General features: G+C 31.2%; 4 protein-coding genes and 1 non-coding gene across 5 annotated transcripts; 2 read left to right on the top strand and 3 right to left on the bottom strand.

The window, feature by feature from the left end:
• Window positions 1-1221: 1221 nt before the first annotated feature.
• LOC112794214 (universal stress protein PHOS34) lies at window positions 1222-2812 on the top strand. Its single transcript, XM_025836321.3, has 4 exons — window positions 1222-1611; window positions 1968-2077; window positions 2178-2296; window positions 2473-2812. Exons 1-4 carry the CDS (start codon window positions 1428-1430, stop codon window positions 2561-2563), a joined length of 504 nt encoding a protein of 167 aa, XP_025692106.1. The 5' UTR covers window positions 1222-1427; the 3' UTR covers window positions 2564-2812.
• Window positions 2813-5013: 2201 nt separating this feature from the next.
• LOC112796335 (ubiquitin-conjugating enzyme E2 32) lies at window positions 5014-8250 on the bottom strand. The gene is made up of 5 exons (XM_025838726.3): window positions 7875-8250; window positions 6378-6509; window positions 6158-6242; window positions 5741-5904; window positions 5014-5649 (listed from the first exon to the last, which is right to left on the bottom strand). Exons 1-5 carry the CDS (start codon window positions 7980-7982, stop codon window positions 5212-5214), a joined length of 927 nt encoding a protein of 308 aa, XP_025694511.1. The 5' UTR covers window positions 7983-8250; the 3' UTR covers window positions 5014-5211.
• A 1001-nt stretch (window positions 8251-9251) lies between these two features.
• LOC112796336 (DELLA protein RGL3) lies at window positions 9252-11060 on the bottom strand. Its single transcript, XM_025838727.2, has one exon. It carries the CDS (start codon window positions 11058-11060, stop codon window positions 9252-9254), a length of 1809 nt encoding a protein of 602 aa, XP_025694512.1.
• Window positions 11061-12291: 1231 nt separating this feature from the next.
• On the top strand, window positions 12292-12363 carry TRNAH-GUG (transfer RNA histidin (anticodon GUG)). Its single transcript has one exon. It is a non-coding gene; the product is annotated as a tRNA-His (tRNA).
• Window positions 12364-20024: 7661 nt separating this feature from the next.
• Window positions 20025-22007, bottom strand: LOC112794670 (uncharacterized). The gene is made up of 4 exons (XM_025836657.1): window positions 20810-22007; window positions 20500-20704; window positions 20270-20400; window positions 20025-20185 (listed from the first exon to the last, which is right to left on the bottom strand). Exons 1-4 carry the CDS (start codon window positions 22005-22007, stop codon window positions 20025-20027), a joined length of 1695 nt encoding a protein of 564 aa, XP_025692442.1.
• Window positions 22008-22915: the final 908 nt, after the last annotated feature.

The following is a 22915-nucleotide window of genomic DNA, read 5'->3' on the forward strand; positions in this document are numbered from 1 at the left end:
GAACCATGAAGGATCCTTGGCTGCCTCCTCCATATCCTTTAATGATTTTTAAAATGCCAAATAGGCAGGCTATTTTCAATTTGGTTTCAAGAATTAAAGATTTAATTACTGAAAATAGGAATTGGAATTAGAATCTCATTTATAATTATTTTCCTAAGAAGTTGTAAATAGGATTTTATCAGTTAAAATTTATTGGAGTTGGGATAAATTGCAATGGGATTTGAACAAATTCAAATATTATAATACAGTTTTAGTCTATAAAATTGGCTATTTATTTCACTATCCGCCTCTTGAACTTTACCCTAATCATATACAGAGAAAATGCATTGGATTGAATTATGGAAGTTGAACTTGCCGCACAAAATTAAGCTCTTTATTTGAAAAACTCTCCATGGTCGCCTTCCAGTGCTTGCTCAAATTTACCGCTGCTTTCCATCCACATCACTAATATGTCCTTACTATCATGAAGTAACATAAACAATCACTTATTGCTTGCTTCACTCTGGAATTAAGGAAGTATGGTCTCAGAATGATCTTCGGGACTGCCTTTCCCTCAAAGTTCTTACGATTTTTGAACATGGTGGACTACAGTAACGAAAATGCTTAACCCATTGAAAAATGTTAACCAAAATCTCTAATTGCTTGCTATCCTTTGTTAGAACGATTAGAAAGCTCACAACCAATTAGTCTTTAAAGATACTACTTCAATGTCGTCTGTCATTCTTGCTGGCTCTGTCAAGCTAAAATCCAAAAAACTCCCATTTTAAGTCATCGTATCCACGAGGCCAACTTTTAGTTTCATTTAACTCTTAATTTTTTTTAGTTTGGACTATTTTAATATAAAAGAATATTTATTTTTTGATTTGTATAATAATAATTTAAAAATAAATTTTTATAACAAGATTAAGATTATATAATATATTTAAATAGATTTTTATTTATAATTTTTTTTCAGTAATTTACCTTCAAAGTTAGCATGAGATTATCCGACAATAATATTACTATTAATATAAGTCGTCAAAACCGAAAATTGTATGCGTCGGAAAAATCGTCAGATCCAAAAGTTCTAACAAAATATTTCTGTCGAAGTTTTTATTGATATAATTCGATAATAATTTCAACGATAATTAGAGTTTATCCAGTAGCATAGTAAAAATACGAATAAAACACTTATCAAATACGTGAATATGAATTTCTATAATTTCTTTAACAAAACATATCATAAACAAAATATCAAATTTTCATCTAACAGCAGCCTCAGCCACTAATGGTATGAGGTGTGAACGCAATTGTCGTCGTCTTTTCTCTTGGCCTCACGTAGTTGATTAAATAATGCTCCGTAAAACATTCACACATAAATAAATAATTAAACAGCAACAGTGCAAACACAACTGAAACCAGAAATAAAAGAAAGCAACGTGATCAGCATGCCACGTAGTAATCATAGGAGACTGGGAGTGGCCATGGATTTCTCGCCGTGCAGCGTCGCGGCGCTCAAATGGGCGGTGGAAAATTTTGCCAGAGAAGGAGACCATATCATCCTCCTCATCATTCGCCCAGACGTTAACTACGAGCATGGCGAGATGCAGCTCTGGGAACTCACCGGAGCTCGTAAGTTATTTGTAGTTGACAATTATTACTTTGCTAAATATCAGATACTTAGAGAATAAATTATTTTCTACCTTATTTTATTTGCATGATAATTCCCATTCATAAATGAATAAATAATCATAATCATATTAAGTATATGCTAGAATTAATCACCAACATTAATATAAAATAAATATTTGAATATAAAATACATACTTAAAATAAATTAAACAATATATATTCATACACGAATATAATGATTAATTTTAATTTACAAATAATATTTTTAAATTTAAAGTATCGTATTTAAATTGCACTTGAAACAATTAGTTATACATAGGCCAAAGGATTCATTCTTGAATCTTGATGGTATGCAGCTTACATACCCCTAAACGAGTTCACTGATGCTGAGGTCATGAAGAAATATGGACTGAAGCCCACTCCCGAAGCAATTGAAGTGTCCCAAAAAGCTGCAAAGGATAAAAAAGTATGATTTGAGTTCTTGATAACGAATATGTTAACAGACATTATGATGCATAATAATGTGCATTTTACTATAATAAGTTAATAACTTTGGTCCTTGGCAGGTAGAGGTACTCATGAAAATCTTTTGGGGTGACCCTCGTGAAAAGATTTGCCAAGCAGTCGATTCAATACCTTTAGAGGCTCTTTTCATGGGAAATAGAGGCCTTGGTCCCCTCCAAAGGTTACTAGCAAAGTAGCAAACGTTCTTTTAATAATCATGCTTTCTACTTAAAGCATAGGATTTGAGAAGCATGCATTGCATTTCGGTTATTCATGGTTAATTCGTTATGAAGAGTAGAATGAATCTCATTATGAATTTTCATATTATGAATTTTCATTTTATGTCGTGTTTTGCAGGGCCTTTATGGGAAGTGTGAGCAACTATGTAGTGAATCATGCCACATGTCCAGTCACTGTGGTGAAAAGTGACAATCAAAATAAAAGTTAATTATTTTCCTAATTTGATATTGTATAGGACAGAGAATAAATTTGTGCTACACAACCAAGTTTTGATGCCTTTGGGCTTTGGTGGATTGCATATGTATAGTATTATGTTATCATGTGTCTCAGTTGATACTCCTTCCGGCGTCCATATTGAAAGTTAGTTGCTCAAAAATCAAAATGTTCTCAAACCGTGATGAGTAATAATTATATAAAGGAAACAGTGTCAAGAATGTTATTATTTTTTGAATTCTAATATTTCCTTCATACTTAAGTTTGTCTATATGACATGTAATAAAAATTTTCTCCTAATTAAAATTTGTCTACAATGTATCAAATTTTGCCTAATTTTTCCTTATTAATTTGTTTTTAGTCATCTATGACTATAAGTCTATAAGACATTAATTATGATACATAGTGTAAAGAATTTTATGTGTCCAACAATTGATAAGTTGTATCCCCATCATATAAAACGTTAATCATTTATATATCCATTTAATAATATCATATATTACCATATAATTTTTTTATTTGAAAATATTTAATAATAAAAAATAACTAAAAACAACTAAAATTTATTTTATTTAGCATTAATTAATTTTCTATTTTTTTTGTGTTTTTTTAGTATTATCATTTTCTATTTTACAACTTGTTAAGATAACATAATAGAAAATTCTAAGCGATCAACGAATTTTCTTTAATTTTATCTTACATTTGAATCAAAATTAATTAACTTTTTATTAGTGTTAATTCTTAATATTACCCGAAAATAATATACAAATCAAGTAAATAAAAAATATATTCACAATAACAAAAATTTACAAGAGTTGATGAAATTATCTCTATTAATAATAGATACGATACTACCTACTATTTTATTTAAACATAAAGTTCTTTGTATGAAATTGCTCATTCGTTTGAAATTGCCTATTAAGAAAAAACAAAGGTTAAACAAAAAAAAAAGGAAAAGAAAATACAATACAATACATATATTTCAATCAACTAAAGTAAAATTTTGTTTTGATACAAGAATCTACATGTCAAATGTTAATGCTTCCTGTACTAAAGAGAAATTTACTCTAGTTAATTAATATGCACATAAAAATGAAAATTATAAATAAAGCATAATAAATTAATAATATATACAGAAATGAAAGCTACTGATGGGGAACCATATGAGCAATGGTAAGACAATTGCTTGCCATAATTCCAACCGACCCGGAAACGAAGGTAGAGGACTCAAGATCCTGAAAACCGCTCTCACATGTTGCCACGTCAGCCATAACAGAACTAAGCATGATGGTAACCGTTCCAAGATCACGCCCCGCAGCAGCATCACTCGCTTTTTGGAGGTTCTCAAGCGCGTTGGTATACTGCACCCTACAGTCCACGTACATGACTGCACCTAGGTTCTCCGGCGACGAAGTGCTCGAGTGCCTCTTCGACTTCTCTATGGTCAGCTTCAACTCGATCGAGCAGGCCGTTATGGAAGCTTGGAGGACGTGGGTGAGGTCGAAGTGCTCGCCGTGGAGATGCGGTGCGATGGTGGAGAAGCACACGTCAGGGTAATCGGTGTGGCCGCATATTTGTCTGAGTTCGTTGTGGTGTTTGGTTGACAAGTGTGTGATATCGTCGGGCATTGTTAACGTGTGGCCGCGTAAGGTTCCTTTAAGGAGATCCGAGAAAGAAGAGTAGAATGATGATGAGTCAAGGCCACCGCCGCCATGGCTCGACGGCGATTGTGCCGGAGCATCAACACCCAGCTGGTAGTGGTGGGTTGCTTCAGCTCCAGGGGTGTCATCATGGAAAATGTGAGCGCCAAATGGGTGGTGTGGTTGCTGACTTGTCTCGGGCGCGTGAGCCTGGTGATGATAATAGCGAGGGAAGGTGGCGTTAGATTGACTTAATAGCGAAAAACATATGAGGATTATTAATGTGGAGAAATTGTGTTTCATTTTGATTACTTGAAAGGTTTTGCAACGAAGGAAAATAATCAGGGGAAATGCAATTGTTGGGGGGCACGGGAGAAGGGATTTATAACACAATATAATGAGGAATTTGGGTTTGGTGAATTAACCATGAATTTAGGATGTCATTCATGATTAGTGTTGTCTCACGGGGTTAAAGGAAAGTCAACAATTTACTAGAGGTTGAAACTAGCATCTATTTTTTTATCCCTCAAAATACTACTGTATTATGCATAACGTGTGAATGGCCTAATAATAGAGAAGGGAACTCTCGAAGTTCTGCTTTTGGAATGTTTTCCTCACCATTTAATTTTCTAAACCTTGGTCACGCTTGATAAAGAATTGGGATAGGATGATATATACGTACTAATGTGTAGAATTTATATGATGTATTTGTAATTGATCTTATTCATTCTCTTCATATATATATTGATGTCTAGTAACTTAATATTCTACATTAGGCTATCATTCATTTATTGGATGGTCAAGATAAAGGAAGTAGTATTATCAATTTTTTCATCGGAGCAAATTTACAAGAATTCCACTTATTTGAATTGTCTATCTTTTTCTTCACAGAACATTATCACGTAAAAAGGGCATGAAAAGATCATAATCCTTCACTGCTTCACAGCACGAGGCTAATGCCTAAAGATTATAATCTCTAAAGCCAGTGTGAGTAATAACGTATCTAAGACCCATCCATGAAAACTGGTCCTTGATCGGAAGATTTAACGAACTTCTTCAGCAAAAGGGCCACAATTGCAATGGCAAGTCCAATGGCTATCAATGTGAAAATATGATCATCAAGCTTTTGCTGTATCCTAGTCTCCGGCTTCGGATTTTGAACCCTTAAACCAGAATTATGGGGCGACTGGTTCCTTGAAACATTGGATTGGATCTCCGTTGAAGCTTCAACTCCTTGAAGATTATCATCAACAACTACCTCCTCTTCAACAATTCTATCTCCTGCTTGATCTGGAATCCCCTCTTCAGCAGGTAAAGCCTCAGGATTATGGGAATTTGCCTGGGACTCAGCCTCCTCGTCTCTGGAATGCTCTTCTTCGAGTAGTTGTATGGAGCTATGTTGAGGAACAGGGGGTGCCTTGCTTAGCATATACTCGTGTATCTGTGATAATAGAATAGAATCAGCACAAATGCACAATATGTTGGTAGTTGCAGAAAACATGTTTTCAGGTGAAACATATGCAATATCTTACCTCATCAATCAGTTTTTGACGTTCAGGAGTCCCAAATTTCGGAGGCGCTTCACGAGATTTGATGGCCAAGGTACGCCTTTCTTCCTTCTTGTAGTCCAACGACCCCAAAGCACCATTAGGGTTGGTAGGCATGAATGCAATCAGAGCAACTAAAGCGGTCCTTACTGACAAATGAAATTTACACCAACTAAATCAGAACCTTTGCTGTAAGTAATGTATTAAATTAGAGCAATGAAATATACCAAAGGAAAATTCACATTCTATTCCAATTCCTCTTGTATGCATATATAATATCAAAGTGCACAAAGCATAACATGCATAACATGCATATCGAGCAACTCGATCTATAGACCACAGATAACTTGCAAATTAGCTACTCAAATGCAGTGACTCAGGTAAAAAAGAAAAGTTGTTTACCACTCCATGATGGTTGCCAATGCTCAGGGTGATGATTTGATATGCTCAAGCAAATCTTTGTTTGGGTCTCGAAACGTCCATTAGGCTGATAGCATAACAGTAAAACTTATAAGCATGTAATAATAGAGGTTGCGTTTCGTTGTTCCAAACTTCCAACACAAAAGACTGAACGCAAAAGACAAGATTAACATAATAGTATTATCCTCAATCAGCATCTTACCGTCAATAACATAAATGAAGGTGGTTTGAATGGATACTCTGAAGGCAATTGGATCCGTCCATGATAGACAGCACCCTCAAATTCAGTATCACGAGGTCCTCTAATTGCAAATTGCCATTCAAATATATTTTCCTGAAAACAAGGGTGATACTGAAGTTGCTCAGCCAAGTTTTATGAGTTATGAGCCATGATGTCACAGCAAACACGAAATATACTCAATAATCAAAAGACTATTTTCCAATGGGTAACAAGTTATAGATCATGCAGACAAAGCTCCCTGGAAGTAAAGTTTTTATCTTTTTTTAGTTTTATTTTTATTTTTATTTTTTATAAACGGAAGTCATTTGAATAACACAGAAGTCACAGAAACTTATGAAGTTGGAAGTTGGGTATACTCCTAAGCCGAAATAAATAGTGATGAAGTAAGATGTCCTGTACAAGCAGCACCTTGTAAATTGTAAACATATCTTTTCCCTAAGATCTTGTTTCCTACATAAGTAGGTAGATTTTTGTTTAAAAAAAAAAAGAAGTTTCCAAAGTGTTTATTATTCATACATATGCAAATTGTTCTATTTTGAGTCTTTGACTAAGCAAGTGTTTGGAGGAACTACGAAAAGGAAAGATATCTGATAGATAAGAGAGAAGTCAGATACGAGAGAATTGCTTAACATTATCCAGTTACTCTTGCATAAATCTTTTAGATTTTTTTTAACAAAAAAGAAGTAATGATCAGAGCTTATAATGTATTTTGCTAATTTTACCTTTTATATTAAAATAACTAAACGCATTTAATACGTTTTAAAATCTTATAGGAGGGGGCAGATTGGTAAATTAATCTTTTATTTCTCGCTAATATATAATAAACTAGGATTTAGCTAAATATACTCTAAGACACATTAAACTAAACTCTCGAAAAAATTCTCATTACCCTTCCCATGCTAAATTAATTCATAAACACAGACTCAAACTAATTTAATACGAAGAAATGGCCACCGTGAGTCTATGAACTCTCTCTCTCTCTCTCTCTCTCTCTCTCTCTCTCTCTCTCTCTCTCTCTCTCTCTCTCTCTCTCTCTCTCTCTCTCTCAAGTTTCATTAATAGGAGTGATAACTATCAAAATCACAATTCAACCAATCCCTAAAAACCAGTGCAGAAATTTAAATACGTAGTAAACACCTCTTTTTTCTCTCTCAGTCCCACTTAATTTCAGAAGCAAATTTAATTGTGCCACTTCCAATTTCACGAAACAGCAGAGTTCACACAAGCTCAATCAAACAATTCCCTTAACAGGAGTTTCTGAAATCAGCCACTAGCGCCATGAATCCAACATACCAAGCTTTATTGAATTCGCCACAAGTTCACAAAATAGTATAAGTATGCCATAACATAAACAATCACCTGAATCCAACACAATTGCTCCACAACAAAAAAGAGATCACGCTTCAATAAACCCTAATTAAGAAAAACAAACAAAATTAAAGGAATAAAGTACAGAACCTCGAGAGGGAGACTCGTGAAATCATCGGAAGGATTGGACTGCATCTCCTTGACCTCTTGGAGAATGCGCTTGACGGCGGGGTTCTTCATGTTGTACTTCTCCGCCATCTCAAGGGTATATGGGGAATTTCTCAGAGTGAAAGGAGTTCGAGGTTTGTGAAATTGTGATCGTTAGAGTAGGAGGAGAATGGAAAATTGGAAAGGAGACAAGAGTCTGAGTCAGAGTGCAATTCAACAACGACGTTCCATCTCCATAATCATCGACACGTGTCAATAACATAAGGGTCTATCACAGTATCACTCTTTCTACTTTAGTTGACGTTGACCACGCATCAGATTTAATCTTCCCTCAAGTGAGTACTGTCATCAATGCCCTAAATTATACTTCTTGAATTATCTAATAAAGTAGATTCAGTAAATTTGATTAGATATTTAACCGTTTTCATTTTTGGCAAGTATACACGAGTTTTAACTTTTAACCAAAAATAATTATTTCTTGTAAAATTTGTTATATATTCTACTGCAGAGATTTTACATTCCTTCGCTGCTATGTGCTTTCATTTTAGTATATAACATGAACAATTATCATGAGTATAATTATTGTTTAAAAATAAACTATTAAAATAGTATTCGAAAGTGTTTATCTACGATAATAATTTTGAAAAACAAAAAATAAATAAATTTTTTATTATTTAGTTGAGGAGAGAAATTAAAGAAAAAAAAAGATGAATCCACTAATTTTTTTCTCTCTCTAATATTAAAAAAAAATAGAGAAAAAACTATTTTTTTCAATATTTCTAATACTATTTCTTCATTTTTCAATATATTTTATAATATAAGAATAAAATTGTCTTTTTATAATATTTTTTTTCTTTTCATCCAAACATATCTAAAAAAAATAAAAATTCACTTAATTTTTTTTTTCTTTCCTCTTTATTTCTTTCCTTTCAACCAAACATAATCTAAGTGGTTGTCACAAAAACACATTTTGATAGACGGATACTTATTCTTGTTAAATTTAACTATCTTTATAGCGTTTATTTGTAGTTTGTATTTTTTGAATTATTTCTCTCAGTGACAAAATCTTTCTGAGTACAATTTATTCATAGTTAACCAAAGAAAAATAATTCGTGGTAAGAGTAAAATATAATTGGACCAGGAAAAACCTCGCTCGAAGTAGAAATATAATTCACAAGGTTAGGCCCCTAAGGACTCCTAATCTGAATTCTAGTTTCACACTACCAAGATGTTGAGATTATAACAACTACCATTATCTGATGGCTGAATAATGGTGAGTGTAAAATCTCAATTTGCAGCAAAGAGTATTTGTTTTCTAGAACCAGAATCATTGATCAGAGCATACAAATAAAATTTTCCTCATAGGAACTTCCACACAGAAATAGAGTTCAATGGTGTTCCCTTCCACCCCAAAAGAAGGGAATTCCCATCCCTATCAAATGTACAACTGCTTCCACAAGGGAACCTTTTAGCAACAAGCTCAGCTTGGAACAAAGATAACATGCTAATCTCTGTTTCCACCAGTCCAAACCGGGAGAAAAATGCCCTCCATACATCAATCCTCACATTCCTAGCATTCCTCTCTGCTCCCTCGGCAGCCAATATGTTCTTGATTCCATAAGCAAGGTACTGCGACTCGAAAACCAGCCTGTTCGGCTCGTCATGCTTCATACAATTCTCTAAACAATCAAAGAATGCACTGAAGTAGAAAAGCGCCTCAATGAACCGGTTTACAAATGAAGTCGAATTGTGGCTCGCCTCAATTTCAGTTATCGCAAGTACACTAGGCCTTATTGTTTTGACAACTCTCATGATAGTTTCGAGCTGGTCCGGCTGCTGAATCTTGCTGCCAAGTGCATACTGAGAGTAAACCACAATTGTTTCCTCAGGATCTATCTTAAATAGATCCTCTCTGAGTTGCAGCATGTCAGGTACAATAACATAATCATAGCAAAGGTTTATCTTCAAGCTTATTGCAAAATCCTTCAACCTCTTTCCAGTGTCCTCTATGATAAGCTTCGAATTGCTTCCACTTCCAACAGCTGTTATCTTAAGCAGCTCTAAAGGACATCGATTTCTTGACACAAGGGATTGCATCAGGGTTGTCCATTGCACACCCTTTCTGATTTCAAAATCAATGATGTGAATCTTCTTTGCCTCAGTAACATTTTCAATTATAGATTGGACTAGTGTGAACATTGTGATCTGACAGAAAGGAGCTGCTCCATAAAATGCCAAAACAGAGGGGGTGAGATTCTTGGTTATCTCTCGAGGATCCATTGGTTGCATCTTTTTCAAGTCCTTGGATGAAATTCTTCCCGTCTCAAGATCAATCCTGAGGCGAAGAGCCTCCGCGAAGTAATGAACAACTCGCTTAACTGGTGAACCGGTCTTGGAAGACGATGACTCGCATTGAGATAGCAACTTGCCGGCTCGCCCGTACTGCTTAAACCCCACCTTCTCAGCACAAGCCAAGAGTGATTCAGCAAGTTGAACCTCCTCTTTCTCCTCACCAGAGAGTCCTGAGAAAAATTGACCAAAAGGGTGGCTAAAAATTGACTTCAAAGCTGATGATCCTAAAGATTTTGGTGATGATGGTGATGATTGAATGAACCTTGTTCCTGCTATCCTCATCACATCGTCAGTTGAAAGCTTTCTTCCAAGAACTTCATTACCTGCAGCAGAGTGATCAATTGGTTGCATAATTTTCTCTTCATCACATAACTTCTTAAATCCTTTGTTGCTGCCATAGCTCTTCAATAACTCAAGTGATGCTAAAGGAGTTGATGAGTTTTGCTGTTTGTCGTTTGCAATAGTTTCTTCACTTAGTGGAACCATTCTTGTTGGATTTTCATCAAACATGTGGAGGTCATCAAAGTATGTATGGGTTTGTGGTGGTGGAGAAACCGCAACAAATTGTAGATTCTCCAATGTTCCATACTCAAGATATGATAATTGTTGTTGCTGCTGCTGCTGTGAAGGAAAGAATTCAAAACTAGACCCAAAAGGGTCAATTCCCATTGACTCACCCCACTCTTCAGCACCAGAAAATTGAACCTTGTTCACTTCATTCATTCCCTCTATAGCCCAAGAAGTATAATTTGATGAACTATGTTTATCCTCAATTGCACTAAAACCGAACTCATTGAAAGGACTCAAATTTTCCATCACACTAAGTTCTTTGTATTACTCAAACTAAGTTCTTTTTGTAACTAACAATATATAACAGAGAACTGAGGGATTATTAACAAATTGATGCGAAATTATATTTGTTAGTTCTAAGCTCTAACACTTAGATCCTTATAGTATAGTTAAAATTGATTTTGTCACGGGTGAGGTGACTGAGGTCTGTGTCGATATGACCAAGATGCCCTCATTGGCCTGCATATAATGACAAAGCTATAATTGATTAAAGTTTCAATGAGTTGTATGATTTTTTTTGGTTCTCCACATAAATTACTCAGAAGTTCAACCAAGAAGCTAGTATCCAACAAAGTCCAAACAAAGATGGATAATGATTACTGGAGAAAATATTATAAAATTGTAGGACTGTCGGGAGATTTTTTATTCATATCTACAATTCTTATAAATTTAGTTTTGGTGTCGTGTTTAAAAAAGAAATTTACAGCATCTAATTACATACTGACATTTATCATTGCGTGAATAATTATTTATAAAAATAGATCATGGCAAAAGTTTAATAATATCAGCGTATTAAAATAAAATTATATATTATTCTTTAGGTGAATGTTATAGTGCCTAAAAAGTAGTGTCTATTTACTAAAAAGAGTTAAAAATTATTATTTAATTTAAAAGATATAAAAATAAATAATTTTTAAAAAATTAAAACTTACTACAAAAAAAAAAAGTTAAGCAAAATTTAGGCAAAAATTCATAGACACCATAGAATTGGCCTATTCTTTATTATTTTGAGAAGTTAAATTCAAAACTGCTAATTAAAAAATAAAAAATAATTATTTTGATTTATCTAAAATTCAGCAGTAACCGAGACATTTAAACAAGAAATTTATATATCATAAAAAAAAGGAGAGCAGAGTAGAATATGATTGAGGACAAGGTATCCAGCTATGCAGTAGCCAGCATAACTTCATAAATTGTAATGAGTGCCAATTGTTTTTTCGTTTTAATTGATTTTATTATATTCAACTATCACAACAAAGTATAAAAAATAGTGATTGAAAATAGTCAATTAATATTTATTATTCTAAAACTAAGTTTGTATGTAACATGACTATCTCAAGCATATTACATACAAATTTAGTTTTTACTTTTTACTGATACATTAGCTATTAGATTTATTTTTCGAAATAGTTGAAATAATAACTTAATTCAAAATTATTCAATAAGTAAAATATTTTGGCCAAATCAAAGCAACTAAGTGGCTGTAGTTTAGTGGTAAGAATTCCACGTTGTGGCCGTGGAGACCTGGGCTCGAATCCCAGCAGCCACAAAGTTTTTCCCTTATTTTATAAAGGACAAATTAATTATGTGTATAATATTTAAATGACAAATTATTTATGTGTATAATATTTAAATTTACAATAGCTAATTATTTAATTTTATGTCATTCATTTTAATTTGTATGTCAAATTAATTGTGTATAATATTTAAATGAAAAATTAATTATGTGTATAATTTAAATTTGCAATAGCTAATTATTTAATTTTATGTCATTCATTTTAATTTATATGTTAAAAATTTTGTGTGTATATTGATTACGTTGAATTTGTGTATGATTATATTTTAATTTGATACATATAGTTGAATTGTATTGAATTTTATTATGATTATGTTAAATTTTTTTTAAAATTTAAGTTAAATATCCATAGATATCCATAGATATCTGCCTCTTCGACGAGGAGAAATAAATAGAAACCCATAATAGAGATAGGGTGGAAACAAGATGCATTTTACTAAATGGGGATGGGGAGCGAAAGAGGGGTCCAGGGACGGTTCCAAGTGCAGTGGTGTGGGGGCAAGCGCCCCCACTATAATTTGAATTTTTTTTAATAATATATGATAATAATATTTATTTGTCTCATTGGATTATTAAATTTGACCCCACAATAAATTTTTACTCAATTTTTAGTACTTAATTGTTAATTTAAAAATTTTATATTAGATATTTGTTAGAATGATCAATTCTATAAGAATCAATTAAAAAGAATATTATTTATCTTCTTTTCAAATTAGCTTTAATTTTTGCATAGCAACTATATTAATTGAAAGAACTTTTTTAACTATGAATATCAATAAAAGTCGGTTTCTAATTGTGTTGGAAAGTGAATTTTTAAATAATTGTTTAGTAATATATATGGAAAGAAAGAAATTTTGATAGTAGTGTTAAGAGAAAAATTACTTAATTTTTTAAAAATATAAAACCTAAAAGAATAGAATTTTAAATTATATATTATTATTTAAATTACTATTTTAGTGTTTTAATTTGTATATTAGATATTTTGAAGGTTAATCATATTTTACAATAACAAAATATAATCATAACAATATTCATGCTATATGTACATAAAAAATAATTATCTATATAAAATATATAAAATATAAAATACACATTAAAAATAAGTTAAATAATTCATATATTTATACACCGATATATATATATATATATATATATATATATATATATATATATATATATATATATATATATATATATATATATATATATAGTGGTTAATAGATAATTTAATATTTAATTTTTTATATACACATATTATTTTTATTATCAAAATTATTATCATGTTATATAAATTTTGTCCCCACTATCAAAATTTTCTAGATCCGTCACTGGAGGTGGTTAATAGATAATTTAATATTTAATTTTTTATATACACATATTATTTTTATTATCAAAATTATTATCATGTTATATAAATTTTGTCCCCACTATCAAAATTTTCTGGATCCGTCACTGGAGGTCCTCTCATTGCCATCCCTAGATACATCCATCTTTATCATAATGTATAGAATAAATAGTCATTTCTGATCATGAAAGAACTAAATAAATTTTATATCCATGAAAAATGAATTATATTTGACAAAAATATCCAATCCTTAAATTTTTTGTAGGCTCCGTTTAAAAAAAATGTTAAATTCCAAAATTAATCCTACCACCAATCATCGTTACTTTCAACCTTCTTTGATCTTCTTCTACCACTATTTTTTTATGAAATTGTTCATCAAATACGAACTTTTCTAATTCAAGAATCTGCCTGGTTAAAGATTAAATTTTAAGGGGTTTAAAAATCTCATTCGAGTTTAAAAGAGGTGTTAAGACTATGGGTGAAAATAAGTCAGGCGATCTGTTAGAGGTCTATAGTCTAACCTGTATTCGGCCTGATCTATTATAAAATAGTTCTAAACCCATACTAATTTAAAAGCCTAATTCTATTAATAGACCAAATCCTATCTTATAAAATAGTCTAATAAACTTATCAAATCTCTTATCTGAACTTAATAAAATACTTATTAAAAATTTTAAATTTATTAATATTTTATAAATATTTTTTTATATTTTAAATACTTTAAGTTTAGATACTATTATAAAAATTGAATTTAGTATATTGCATATAAATACTTTTTTGAATTTTTTAAATATTTTTTATTTTTTATTTTAGTAAAAAGTTATATATATTAGGTCTTTTATCAGATTTAAAGTTAAATCAGATTCAATAATAGATTAAGCTTAATACTTAAAATAAAGTCTATAATAAATTACATGTTAAATTCAAATAAGTTAAATACATTATAGATTTGACTTGGTAAGAGTAAAGTTGACCTGATTTATTTTCAATCCAAATGAAAGCTAGTAATGAAAAACAACAACAATTAAAATTTAACATAGTGTGACTTAACTATTAAGTTATTGTGCATTTTGTTTATAAATGGTTAGAAAGTCTTTATCTTTGTATCTTAGCATCTTAGCAATCTCTCTGTATAAGCTTAATACTCATCGTAATCACTGATAGATTCATTATCAAATTAGTTAATTCAGTATACAGTTTTCATCACTTTAAATTTTAATTTTACTCGGCATTACTTGCTTAGAAAGCTTTCTTCCCAGAAACTCTATAATTCTCATCCCCTTAACCTTAATTATCTACCATTTGAAATCACCTCTCAAACACTATTAATTAAAGAACAATGTTTAATCAGTAACCATGTGAAATAGGAAGTGGTGAAATGATTGAAGACTAACATACACAGCAATACAGCATTCTAAATTTTTCTACTTTGATGAAATGATTGAAGAATAAATACTATACTATAATTAATTTCCTTTTTTTGAGGGTAGTAGTGCAGTATTCTTAGCAGTAACTGCGGTTTTTCTAGGAAAATTGTGTCTCTGAATATACTTAACATTTCCTTAATTGGTGCTTTATCTTTACTTATTGTCTAATAAATAATAATAACACTATCAATTAATACATATCTAACGGATCCATCATCAAGTTCATATCAAACGTAGTTATCAACAACCAATGACTTAACAATTATATATCTATTATATACAAAAACACAGTCCCCAGCCACTACTTTGCCTTTAACCCTTTTCCTGTTTCCATAACCATAATTAAGCTTAATTAATTAGAAGACAAACTTATCCATTCGGCTATTTTATAGCTAAAGGCACTTTATTAGTTATCAGATTCACTCTAATTTTGTTTATATATTCTGAACTGTATGTCCTAAACTTTTCCACAGTTTTTGGTGATGATAAGTACCGAAAACATTCTATCACATAAAATTATGTTTTTTTTTTTTTTTAGGTAGAAAAGCATATAAAGTTATTTAAGTGGTTAGATTCTTAAGCTATTTTTTACTTTTTTTTCCCTTTATCTTTTTACCTACAAGACTACAACTAGCGCTACAGTGATCCGTTTTTTTTATTTCTTTTTAGTTAAATTTTCTGAGTGCCTACTAGATTCGTACTTATACATATCGAACAAGTTTCACACTAAAATAGCTTAATTATCTTTTTCAGGTCGTGAATATTTAAAAGACTAAAGAATAAATTGAAAGCTATAGTACTTGAGGGAATAAAACTACAAGGGACGCGTGGGTTAGGTTAACTACACAATCTTACACGAAATGAAAAGAGCACACCGAGATTCTTGACTTGGAAAAAATAATGCAAACGAATCAATAATGTTTATTTGCATATTAAAAAAATTAGTATTCATCCTAACATTTTAATTTTAATGTATAAGTATAAAATAATTTTACACACATATTTAATTATATAATAGTATATTCGTAAAAATAATAACTATCTTTTATATTAATAGACTAATTATATAATTAATCATTTAAAAAAATTAATATAATTATCATAATTCTAAAAATTAGACCTGAAGATCACCCGATTTGATCAGATTAATTGTGAATTGATTCCCTAATTGCAGGTCCAATTGAGGTAAAAACATTGCCAGACAAAAAAATAATATACAAACTGGCCGAATTGGCGGTTAACAGTAAACAGTCAGAATCAGGTCAATTTTTTAAAGAGTTTTTTATTCGGACCAGATGCATTAGAATGACGTCATTTTTTAATTTTTTTATTTTAAAAAGAAGTAAATATCAAATCGGTACCCAAAAAATTCTGGCGCTAACAAAATGGTACCTGACCTTTGTTATTGACAAAATAACCCTCGAAAGAATATAAAATTTGACAAAAATATCCAAACATGAAAACATGACGTTACATTGAAAGGAAAACACTTATCTAGCAATTGGAAAAGTTTCAGTGATAATGGTAGAGAGCTCCGATGGCATTTTCGACAATGAGGGGAGCTTGCAGTTGCGACCATGGCATTTTCACATCTCGTTCTCTCTCAGACTCCCATCCCACCTCTTGTTCACCTTTCTCTCTTCCTCTCTAACTTGAAGAAGAAGTGAAGATCGAGAGAGAAACAGAAGAGAGGGAAGAAGAAGAATCAAGCTCACTCTCTCTTGCGTCGAAGGCGACAACTCCAACTGGTTCCAAGGACAGTGACAATGCACGACAACAATGCAACGATGGGACATCTCCCTCCTTCCTCTTCATCGTCGTACCTGTGTCCTCTCAACATCTCTCTCTCTCTCTCTCTCTCTCTCTTTCTCAAGTTGCGTTTCTCTGTACTCTTCGGACTTTCTCCCCTTGCAATCACGACAACAACGGTGATAGCGAGCAACAATCCTCCTTTCATCGGCGCCTCTTCTTTCGCTTCTGTTCTCAATTTCTCTCTCAATTTTCTCTTTTTCTTTAAACTAAAGAGGAAGAGAGAAAGACGAATGAGAGGTGGGATGCGAGACTAAGAAAGAATGAGATGCGAAAACAACATTATCACAGCTGCAAGCTCCCCTCCTTGCCAAAAACACCATCGGTGCTCTTTGCCACTATCATTGAAACTCTTTCGATTGTTAGATCATCGTTTTTCGTTCAATGTGATGTCATGCTTTAACATTTTGGTGTTTTTGTTAATTTTTAAAATTTTTTTGGGTTTATTTTGTCAATAACAAAAGTTAGATACCATTTTGTCAACGTCAGAATCTTTCGAGTACCTATTTGATATTTACCTCTAAAAAAAGATTCAAAGATCAAAATTCCCTCTCCCACCCATTTCTCTCTCTCAAAAAAATAATACTGATTGAGTTGCTGATTTTACTACTTTACTGATTATGAGTTGCTAAGTTAATACTTAATAGTATTAAACTACTGATTTTGTTAATTTTTAATTATCTTGAGTTGTTGATTTTCTGAAATAATGTTGTTGCTGAAATAATATTGTTGTTGGCTTCCTAATTTTCAGATTCTGTGAGTTAATTTTATTGATGGTTAATGTTATTGCTGATTTTCTAATGATTCTTTGTCTTTGTTTAATTGAAAACTTGTTTGTCAATGCTATTTTTCTTTTTTTTTTGTGGTAAAATATTATGTGTTTATCATTTACGTGCGTTTTGATCTACTTTAGTTATAAATTTTAATGAAATTGTTTATAAATTTTTATTAATAAATTATAGATAATTTATTATGTAAAAATTGTAAAATTTTATTAGATTAAAAATGATTGAATTTACATATTTAAAATTATATATTAAATTTTTAATAATTTTATTTAATATTTAATTAAATCAGTTGAACCCTGATCAGACTATTGAATCAGTAAATCAATCATCTTATTAATTTATTGACCAATCTAATTCTCGCAATCTTAATAATTACTAAACTATGTAAAATATTTTATATTACTAATATATCATTCTAACATTAATTTTATTATCATTATACTCAATTGTGGAATCTTTTCTTATAAACATTGAATGAATTCCATTTAGTTTTTATTATTTGCTGATCTTTTCCTTCCCTTAAATTTAAGATATATCTAAGTGAATACCAAATTTTGGTACTTTTGTTACATGAGAATATATAATTTCTATCTCAAAAGGAAAAGTTATCATACAAATAAAAATTAAGTCCAAAAAATAATGATGTCAAAGAAAGTCTATGTATAGATTTGTACAATGCACATTTTCACGACTAAATAAAATATAAAGCAAGTTGTTTATGTAAAAACTTTATTTGAGTATATATATATATATATATATATATATATATATATATATATATATATATATATATATATATATATATATATATATATATATATATATATATAATATTTATTAGAATATTATAATTTAATGTAGTATATCTAGATATATATCTTATATTGATTTTATTTTAATTTAATTTAATATTAAATTGATCTTGTTATTATGAATAAATTTTATATTTTGTCTATAAATAAGCACTTATATTGAAATTTATGATAAAATGGTATATTCGAATGTTACTGTAATTTGTATGATAAAAATTGTGTATTTATAAGATAATGATAGAATCTAATCATAATGGAAATCACATAATATCAAACTAAATCAGCAATATAAAATCAATACAAGATATATATTAAATTATAATATCCTAAATAGTCAATATATTCTAATACTTCCTTAAACTCAAGCGGCACAAATTATTAAAATCAATGGAATAAGAAACCAATGAAAACACTACTTGTTTAAAAAATTCATAGATTTGAAACTCTTGAAAAAACTAAAAGGAACTGTAAAACACTAAGGCCAAAAATAAATGGTCGAAACTTAAAATGCAAATAAACTTGCCGAAACTCAGGGCACATATGGAATTTTAAAAACTCAGAGTGCAGGCAAAATTGTAGAAATTTTAGGTAATGTTGAACATACAACGGAGTAGAGGAAGATTACCAAATTGAAGTTGTTAAACCGAGTAGAAAGATGATTCAAATTTGGAATATTGAAGTAAAAGTCGACACAAAAACAAACAAGAGTGAGTTCTGATAGAACTCAAAAAAACGAAAGAAGAAAGTTTCGAAGGTGGATACCATGATTTTAATATCATCTTACCATTTATAATGAACTGAAAAATAAATTCAGCATTCAAATACTGTGATCAGCGTGATGTACAATCATAACACCATTGGAGATATACCTAAATTTTAATATACTATAATATTTTAAATGTACTCTAACAAATAGAATTTAAAATTTTAACTATTTTTATAAAATATTTTTTGAATCATAATATACAAATCCTACCTCCTTTTAAAATCTCGGGTAATTCACGTAAAGAAAAAAATGCAATCTAATATTACATCAATATTCTAAATAAAATTAGAGTTTGCATTTATATATAAATCGAATCAATTAGATTCGACTTAGTGTTACATTAATAAATCGAAGTTACTAAGTTCGATTTAGTATGAATACCAAGGTTCTGAAAATCGAACAGGTCATCGAACCGCTCTAAGCACTGGTTTATTGGTTCATAGGTTTAACCGGTTTGACCGTAGTTGAATCGTAAAAACCGTTTTATAATAAAATAATAAATAAAATATAAATAAGCACATGAAAATATAATTATAATCTAATCTAAACTTTAAAATATCATTCAAATTAAAAGTACTACATAAACCAAATGTTATAATCACATTCAAATACAAATTCAAAGTTCAAAAGTCAACAAACAACCAATCAAACATAACATAGCAGCATCAAAATGATCCAAGTTTGTCATCAATCATCAAAATCCTCCATAATTTGCTGCAGATTTGCCTCATTGATTTCATCACCTTCATTTCCACTACTTGGACCAGAAAAAGCAAGTGGTGCAGCATAAAATGTACTAGTACTACCACCACCACCACCACCTTGATCTAAATCAGCATCAATCTCATCTAAGAAAATATAACACATTATCAATAAATTAAAGATAAAAGCTATTGTAATTTATTGTCTGATCAATAAACTATAATACTCACGAAGCAAGTCTTCAATATTACTTGGAAGATCAGGCTCTTTTTCAACAACCTCTTCCGTCACCCAAAAATCAATCTTATCAATAGTTTCAATATCGATTGGATCATATTGCGACTTTTGCTTTCTTTTTTTTCTTTCATTCCTAACAAATTAAATACAATAGATGATAAGCCTAGTATATTAGCTATACAAAATCTAATGATATGAAATAAAAGGATGAAATATAGATTACCTGGATTTAAGACGCAAATTATATGTAACATACACAATATCACGTAGCCTATCATGTTCCAATCTATTCCTTCTTGTTGTATGAATTTGATCAAAAAGACTCCAATTCCTTTCACATCCTGAAGAAGCAGATGCTTGGCTAAGAATGCGAACTGCAATTTTTTGTAAACATGGAGCAGAACTACCAAACAACCTCCACCATTCATCTACAAATTACAATCCCATATCTCAAGTATTAGTTATCAAATTAAGGAAACCAAAACATAAAATAAGTAAATAACTAAAGCTTATTATCAAACAGATATTATTACCAGGTTGAAATTTTTTTGCAGTTGGAACAGCTTCAGGCCTATCAAAGCTTTCCTTTCGATCTCTATATAAGTGTATTTCTTTCATTGCCTCAACTGAATCTAAATTATTAACCTTGCAATGCAATGTAACAAGATCAAGTAAAGCTCGCATGACATCAGGTGATTCTCTATAATTTTCAGAAAAAAAGCACTCAGGATTCAAGAAATAGGCTGTTGCGTGAAGATTTTTTTTCAAATGTTTGTCACATCTTGAGTTGATAATCTCTGTGTAAGGTTGATATACACTCTTCCTATGCTTGAACATTTCTTTGATTCCATTTTCTGACCTCAGCATACCTTCATAAACAATTCCCAATGATGGTTTATCATCGGCATCTACAAACCTCAGCAATTTAATCAACGGACTCACAATTTGGCATACAGTAAAACAATCATCCCAAAATTTATTGTCTAGGATAATTGCACTCACAGTTCTATCATTAGCACTCCTTCCTAATTTGTGTCCGGTAAAGTGTGTATCAACAACCAATTGTTGTAATTCCGATTTGTGCTCAAAGATACTCATCAATGTGAGGAAGATAGTGGCAAAACAAGTTGGACCTAGACGAACAATCTCCTTCCAATCATCTTTTTGTCTTAGCCAGGACAAGAACACCGTATGATTATATACAAACACGGTAATCTTTGAAGCACGTGTTGCAAGGCTAGAAATATGTGGCATGATGCTTATATCTTTTAGAATAAGATTCAAGCAATGAGCAGCACAAGATGACCAGTGAATATTTTCAAATTTCTTATTAATAAGCCTACCAGCAGCAACATAATTCACAGCATTATCGGTTACTACATGAGCAACATTATCAGGTCCAATCCATTCAATCACCTCTGAAAACAAGTCACACAAGCTAGAAGCATTTTTAACCATACTTGAGGCATCTACAGATTTCACAAAGCACAACCCTTTCGAACAATAAACCAAAAAATTAATCAACGTTCTTTGTCTTTGATCTATCCAACCATCAGCCATGAGAGTACATCCAGTTTCTTTCCAAGCAGACCTATAGCTATCAACAACCATTTGACACTCCCTTTTGAGATCGGCTAATAAGTTAACCCTCAAAGAGTCATAAGAAGGACCTATATAACCAGGCCCATAGCCAGCTACACCATCCAACATATCTTGAAAAAAAGGTGACATAACCGCATTGAAAGGAATCTTACAATCCAAAAGCCATCTAGCCACTCGCTTATCAACTTCATGAAGCGCCTCTTTGTTATGAAACACGCTTTTCAGACTTCATTGACTTCCCGGAGTTGTTCTTGGTGCAAACATAGGAGGAATAATGGTTTTTGCTTTCTTTTTTGGATCGCCTCCAAGTCCAACAACCTCCTTAGTTGGTAACTGACTCAGAGTTTGTTGTTCCTCTTGCGCTATTGCTTCATCAATTGCATCCTCACACTCATCGGTACCCTCTTCATTGAAACTTACTTTCCTTTTACTAGTTTTACTTTTCTGAATCTCTTTCAATAAACCTTACATTTGTTTTTCTACATCATACGGGACCTTAGAACACTTCTTAATGTCTCCACCTATCTTCGCCAAATGCTTTTTCATTCTATTAATTCCCCCGTCCCCAAAAGTATTCAGACAAAATAAGCATTGGTAATGCGGTTTTCCATTTATATTCTGTAAAGCAACGTATCTCCAAGCAGGATCAGTTTTCCCCCGAACACTATAAGTTTGTGATTGATTTTCGTTACTCGCGGGAAGAAGAGAACGTTCATTCGAAGCAGAGTTATTTTCAGCATTATTATTCCTAGGTAGATCTTGGTTGATACTTTCTTCCATACCTAAATATTACCAGCAATCCAACCCAATAATCTCAACTCTCAAGTTCACAACAAATGAACAAACAACATCCAAATTCCAAAATCAGAGTATACATTATACAAACAACATCTCAAGTTCAAAAAATTCTTTGTTCACAAAATCATCTCTCAAAATCAGAGTATACAAAACCAGAGTTCACAATGACAAAATCATGTCACAAAATCAGAGTTAACACAATCAGATTTCACAAAATCAGAATTCAAACAATCATGTCA

Source organism: Arachis hypogaea, chromosome 4, assembly GCF_003086295.3.
Source record: "Arachis hypogaea cultivar Tifrunner chromosome 4, arahy.Tifrunner.gnm2.J5K5, whole genome shotgun sequence".
NCBI lineage: Eukaryota > Viridiplantae > Streptophyta > Magnoliopsida > Fabales > Fabaceae > Arachis > Arachis hypogaea.